Genomic DNA, 6,830 nt, shown 5'->3' on the forward strand with positions numbered 1-6,830 from the left:
GCACCATGGACTAAAATATGGTCCATCTAAACCATTATACCCTCAATTATTTTTCACCTAGCATTTTTACCCTGTTTTCCTGGTGAATGTTGAGTTGGATGCAAGCCAACTTCGTGGAAATTTATTTGATTTATTTTGCCTTATTTTAAAATATTATTATATCTTACGTGGATATCAATCTCCTAATAACCAAAATCCCTAATCTTAAAATACAACCTCCTCTTTGCACGCCATTGACAACCACAACTGATGCTTCTTCGAAACTAAGGTCTAACAATGAACGTCTGCCCCAATCACAATTGATGCTTGCCAGCCATTAACTAGAGTCTGTTATTGAAGAGAATAAGGTATGCAAAAAAAAAAAATGGTGTATTTGGGTAGATATCCGTAAGGCGAATTAAAATTGTCATTCCTATCGATAATTTTTTCATAAAGATGTTAATATAAGCTTGACATTAACACTTGCGAGTTTGGATTATTAGGGAAGAGATGACAAAAAATGTTTACTGTGTAATCAAAACTTCAAGTCAATAGTATACTATATGTTTGATAAAATGTGCAAGTGAGGATTTTTTGTTAATTGTGCAAGTTGTGGTCCATAGTAAAGTACTTGATAAAGTGTAAAGAATGTGGTTCTGTTGTATGTTGTGGTCCACACTAGTTGTTGTCCTAACAATCCATTACATATTGTATGTTGCGTGGGATTATATTTGTCCAATATTGATTTAATTATTCACTTACTTTTTTTTCCAGCATGTCAGACTTTGTGGAATGAATTATTCATCATGGTGGAAACTTTATCCAAAATCCAAAGCTTCATTATATAAATGGTGAAGTAGAAACAATAGAACTAGATCCAAATTTTATTTGTTATCCACATCTTTTGAAGTACATCGTAGAGCAAAGATATGGAACAATTAAATCCTTATCTTATAAACTCCCACATGAACCCTTACAGTCTTTAAGAAATTTAGAGGATGACCTTAGCAGTTTACATTTAGTCCAATTAGCTTTATACCATAAAAAAAGTGTGATATATACGTTGAACATGGGATAGTGGAGGAAGTGCAAACTAAGAATGTTGCAGAGTTTGGGACAGAACCTGATGAGGAAGAGGGTGGTGAGAATGAGGATGTGAATATAAATGAAGATGATAGTGAGAATGATGATGCAGATGATAATGGTGATGAGGCTGAAGGTAAGAAGGAAGATGAGAATGGTGATCTGGCTAACTGTAAAGGAAATGAACCTCAAGAAGAAAACAGTGTCTATTATGATTATGATGATCCACCAACTCTTAAAGAAGTAGAGTTTACTGAAGAAGGATAAAATGTTGAATCGAAGAAAAAGACAAATAGACATCCATATTATAATCCAAAATCTGATCCGTCTACTCTTGAGCTAGGTATGCATTTTGATGACAATATCCAATTTAAAAATGCAATAATTTCTTATGATGTCCACAATAAGAGGGATTTATATGGAAAAAAAATGAGCCTAAGTATGTTAGTGTTGAATGCAATGGAGATGGTTGCCCATTTCTTTGTAGTGCAAGTTGGGAACAAAGAACAAAAACCTTCCAGATTAAATCTATAGATCTTGAACATAGATGCAATTGTAAGTTCATTTTAGGAATTGTTAGTCAAAAATGGTTGGAATATAGGTTTCAAGAAAAGGTTAGTCAGAATCCAGGAATTGGCTACACTGAATTCAAAAAGGACATAAAATCTGAATTAAAGCTAAATAACATGTCAGACATTTTGTTTTTATTTTAATTTTCCATGTCATCAAAGTAGATGGGCAACTTGATAGAAACATGCTAAAAATGTTAGGTGAAAAATAGTTAATGGTATAATAACTTAGATGGACCATATTTTAGTTCATGGTGCCGGATGAACAATCGTGATTAGTACATGGGCCTATTTGACCCTTTTGCCGTCACATTTTGTTAAACTTTCAAATTAATTCCTTTAACTTTTAAGTTAACCATCTGTGATCTTTCAAACTTTAAAATTTTAATCAGTGTGGTCTTTCAACTTCCAAATTTTAACCAATCGTAATACTTTAACTTTCGAATTTTAACAAGTCGTGATCCTTCTGAAAGGACCACAATTGATTAAAATTTAAAAGTTAAAGGATTACAAGTAATTAACTTGAAAATTGAAGACCCCATGTATTAACTTAAAAGTTTAAGAACGTAACAAAACTAATATAGAGAATCTTAAATCACATTAGTTCATTTAATAAACTATTGATTGAAATATATTTTGCGCGATATTTATTTGTTTCACAGATGTTTTAGGTTTAGGTTTAGGATAGAGATGATGGACGCTGTTCCAAATAAATAGATTATGTACATTATAGAAGGAGCCAAAATTTGAGTTCAAAAACTGTCCGTTAAAGATCACCAAACTTTGCCTCTTCAGTCTTCCCCAACCTGCACGCTGCTATTACCTAGGGTTTTGAGGTGGTCGTTCACTTTCTGCAAATACAAGCCTCACATACCACTTACTGCACAGAAACCACCATGAATGTACCAACTAATAGCTACGAACCCATGCTGAGGGAGTCAATCAATCACTTCTTGGCTTCTTACCGGAATGGTTGCTCCAATTTCTCAGCTTTTGAGTCGATTTTCTTCCGATTGGTCCAGACAATGCCCGATCCACCTCTCGAAATCACCTGGTTCTACTCTGCCATGACTTTTCACAGTTCAAGAAAATCAACTCTCCTAAACCCTCTTACCAAAGCCCTTGTTGCTAAAGACTTGCTTCAGTTGCTAATTTCGTGCTCAAAGTCGAGTTATGGGACCAAAAAGATAGCATTGCTCGCACCAGTTTTGTATGCATTATATGATGCAGTTTGTGAATTTTCTAACGATGGGCTCAGTTTCATGGGTGAAGTTGAGACTATAGTGGAAAAAATGGTTAATTACATTTGTTTATGTTGTGATGATCTTGAAATTTATAATGAATGTGGTGATTTGGTAATTTGTTTTGAGGATTTGGTAGGAGTTTGGACTCTTGATCGGGTTGATAAGTGTAGTAATGTTGAGAATATGGCAGCGCTTTTTCCGTTTCTGAATAGTGGGCTTTGCCGTTGGGTTAATAATCAAAGATTCTCGATCAGAAATTTAGCCGGGGTAGTTATGTTTCAGGTGTTCTTTTTGAGTTTGAGCTTGAAGTTTCAAGTGGGGTTTTCGCAAGGGGAGTTGCAACGTGATACACTAAATTGGGCAGTTCAGACTATGAAAAGGTTTCAGAACTCCTACTTTCTAGGTATGATTATTCTTTTGGTCCATTTTCTAGGTATGATTTTGCTTGCCATTACTTCAATCTCTGTTATTTGGACTCAAATTTTCTATTGAGCACCCACTCAGAAGGAAAACAAATTTTTAATTTGGGATTTATATTGAGTACTAGGTGTCTGCCTAACCTTCCTTTGTTTCTTGCTAATGAAAAACAAAATAAAGGAAAAATTTTGAATATGGAGTTGGTTCTGTTGATGTTTCTGATGGTGAATATTAATTCCTTATGCAAAACATGTTAGTAAATTCCCAAAAAAGAGTTTTAGTGAAATAACTGCATTATCAGCTAGAAATACAGTAACAAATATGATAGTCTTAAAAACTCTTCTTTCCGGCCAGACGGGTCAGTTGACCTGAACTTTACACTAGTAATCAAGTGATAGATTGTTGGGAAGACTAACAAAAGAAGCAGCAATGTTTGTCTAATATAACTTAGTACTTTTGAATGGATATGCCATTACGGGGTTTTAAGCAATGTGGTTGATCAAAAGGTCCCTGTACTGTTGTAACCTGATCAGCATAAGTGCAGAAACATATTTTAGAGTGTATCTTGAGATTTTCTAGGTTTTGGTAACCTTAAAAGTTTTGCTTTTCACTTATGATGTTGTTGAATGTACTGATTCCCATTTCTCTATTAAGTTTACATGGAACATGATGCACAATAATATCTTTTTATTATATTCTTTTGGTACATTTGATGGGGGATGAGGGTGCTGGGATTCAAACCCTAGTCTGCAACCTGAAAAGGGGTGTAACTTACCACTAATCTATTCCCTGAAACCCATGATGCACAATACTCTTTGTTGAATTGAAATAATGAAATAGAGTTTCAAATTGAACCTTTCAATTCCCATGGCATTTCTTGTTAATCTGTAATTAGAATTATAGATGCCATTCTTAGTTGTATGGTTTCACTTGAAAGGGCATTTTCTTTTAGCTTCTTCCCATGGGTGGGGGGTGTGCGGATATGTTCAAAGAAAGAGAAGCATCCTAATAGATCCGCACATCTATGCATGCTGTTCAGCGGTTACTAGTAATGAACAGCAATGATTAATGTGTTCCAGTTCTGCCTACCAGATTTGCTTCTCAGGGTGTTGTTGGATCCCAGTATGCCAGTGACAACTATTTTGGTAAGTAAATACATTTCATTGTTTTTTCATTCTTGAAAATTTCAGGTGCAAATTGAAATTATACAATTTTTAATTTTCCTAAGCACCTATAGTACCTGTCGTTTTGTTTTTGTCATTGTAGTCAAATGTTCCATAGTTAAAACAAAACTTCCTTGACATGGTAGAATGGTTCTTTTCTTTTGTTATTGCTGCAGAAATTGGACAATGCAAGCCTTCTACAGAAAGTAGTTTACGATGCAGTGATACTGGTTGATTATTCGTTTCTGAATTCTGGTAGATGGAATCAAATACTTAACAACCATTTAAATGAGTTAGCTCTAGTATGGACACTTGTTGCTGATGTTGCAATACATTTTGCTAGGTATGAAAAAAGTCCATGCTGAATTTGATATTTATGATCATAATGTGCTAAGCATAAATTCTTAGGAGTACTTCTTTTGTTGAAGGGACATGAGAGATGAAGCAAGGGCCGAATCTTATGCTACTGCTTTCTCTGAATCTCAGCTACCGCCTCAATTAATTAAATGGGTTACTGACCAAGTATACACAGAACAGAACTCAAGTTTACCAAAATTTCCCATGCCAAAAGCTCTTATCAGTGAGTGTCACAGATTACAGATTTCTACTTCTTTTGATTTACTAAGCTTTCATGTATTTTATACCTTTAGACACACGTTCTTTATCCCATTTATCTTGATGACAACACTCAGGTTTCTCAGACTGCATAGCTCATTCTTTTCTAGCAAACTGTCAATAGAATGAAGTTCCATTATCACATGCTTAATTTTTGCCAAAGAACAATTTCTCTGACTTCGTTATAATTTGTACGACTTTGTATTTCTTTTACAAAACTTCAGGACATTTTTAACTATACATTTCTACTTTTCTCCAATCTTATAGAGTGGTTATTACTCATTGAGGATAAAGGGCATCTAGTCTTCAGTGAGAATGAATTGAAGAGACATGCCAGAGCAGCAATTTGCAAGCCAATGATGGTGCATGGGCTTCCAGAATGCAAATCAGACTCTGAATACTCTACAGAGAACCTTTGTGGTAAGGAGCCAAGGCAAAGCCAAGCCAGTGGGGATGAAGAGATGGTTGACCTGTTGGACAATTCATTTCCTGCTGCAACCTTTTGCCTTGAAATTAATGACAACGTGAGTAATGGGGGCAGAAAACACAAAAGAGGGGTGAGCGATGTAAGAGAAAGGCGGCTCAAGCTTGTCAAGTATAATGTCTATGAAACCTCAAATGGTGAGAGACTATTGCCTTTCTCTGATGAAGATAGGGAAGTTATGGGATGATAAGATGCATACCATTTTTATTGTGTATCCGAAGCACCAAAGTGCAAACCATAGCATTAGAAGGTTAATGTAGTTCTCTCTTAATTGGAGTATAGGTGCATATTTGTAAGCACTCAAAAATTAGGATGTAGAATGTATGTTTTGGAATAACTTGTACTTTAGTTCATGTAATATTAATAACACTACCTTTATCATTTTATCCCACTACTTTTATCAAATTCTATTTCAAATAGTCTCATTAACTTTATCTTCTTTTTTTTTTTAATAAACTTTAACTTCATTATACTTAAATAAGATCCGATGACCACTCATACAAACTGGATTCCTTAGCAATCAAATGGGCAGTCCGGTTCACGGTTTGTTTAACAAAAGATAGAAATACATATGTAAATGAACTCAACATTCTTTTGACATCAAGGACTAACAAATCAATCCAGCTATGGTGACTTGTAAATAGGGTATTTACAGTATAGAATGTTAGAAAAATTCATACAAGCGCAGCGGAAGTGCCAATCGCTTTTTCTAAGATTCTATGTAAAAGAGGGAGTTAGAATGTTTTTTCCTTGAAGCGTGCTTTGACAAATGCAAATCCAAAACCGTTCAGTTGTACGACCTCTAGTCCGCCACCGATCGTGCATGCGAGAACTTTCAGAGATTTTACGTGAAAACTATTTTCTGACAAATCTCTTTTTCACTTCTGTACGTTAAGAAATAGGGTAAGACTGATATATATATAACTTGTTTTGGGTCCAAAGGTGCTAGCCTTTAAAAGTCCAAAACTACCTGATATTGAATTAATTCATTAATCAGTGATTAATGAATTAATTCAATATCGATAACTCTTTATCGATTTCTTTTAAAGTTCTCAACATTACCACAAACCATTAATATGTGACTTTCTAGGTTCATAGTCAAACTAGCAACGAGTAATATTTAATAATTCATTATTAAATAACTCGTAAGTCATGAGCGACACCTAGCAGTATGTCATGACTACCTAGTTGACAATGAATATTGTTGGATATGGTACTACGGCCCATAAAGATAAAGGACCCAAAATATATGGCGGCCCAATTTATACGCGAAGCC

The 6,830-nt window shown here is 34.7% G+C and overlaps 1 protein-coding gene across 4 annotated transcripts; it reads left to right on the top strand.

Moving 5' to 3' along the window:
* Positions 1-210: 210 nt before the first annotated feature.
* Positions 211-5,961, top strand: LOC116018713. Of its 4 annotated transcripts, XM_031258690.1 has the most exons (7): positions 211-347; positions 754-830; positions 3,158-3,278; positions 4,385-4,437; positions 4,632-4,798; positions 4,884-5,035; positions 5,338-5,961. In XM_031258690.1, exons 2-7 carry the CDS (start codon positions 828-830, stop codon positions 5,739-5,741), a joined length of 900 nt encoding a protein of 299 aa, XP_031114550.1. In that variant the 5' UTR covers positions 211-347; positions 754-827; the 3' UTR covers positions 5,742-5,961. The 4 variants fall into 4 exon arrangements, with proteins under 4 accessions (XP_031114550.1, XP_031114558.1, XP_031114567.1 ...); XM_031258698.1 differs by lacking the exon at positions 754-830 and having other exon boundaries at positions 213-347; XM_031258707.1 differs by lacking the exons at positions 211-347; positions 754-830 and adding an exon at positions 1,257-1,405.
* Positions 5,962-6,830: the final 869 nt, after the last annotated feature.

Source organism: Ipomoea triloba, chromosome 1 (genome assembly GCF_003576645.1).
Source record: "Ipomoea triloba cultivar NCNSP0323 chromosome 1, ASM357664v1".
NCBI classification, from domain to species: Eukaryota; Viridiplantae; Streptophyta; class Magnoliopsida; order Solanales; family Convolvulaceae; genus Ipomoea; species Ipomoea triloba.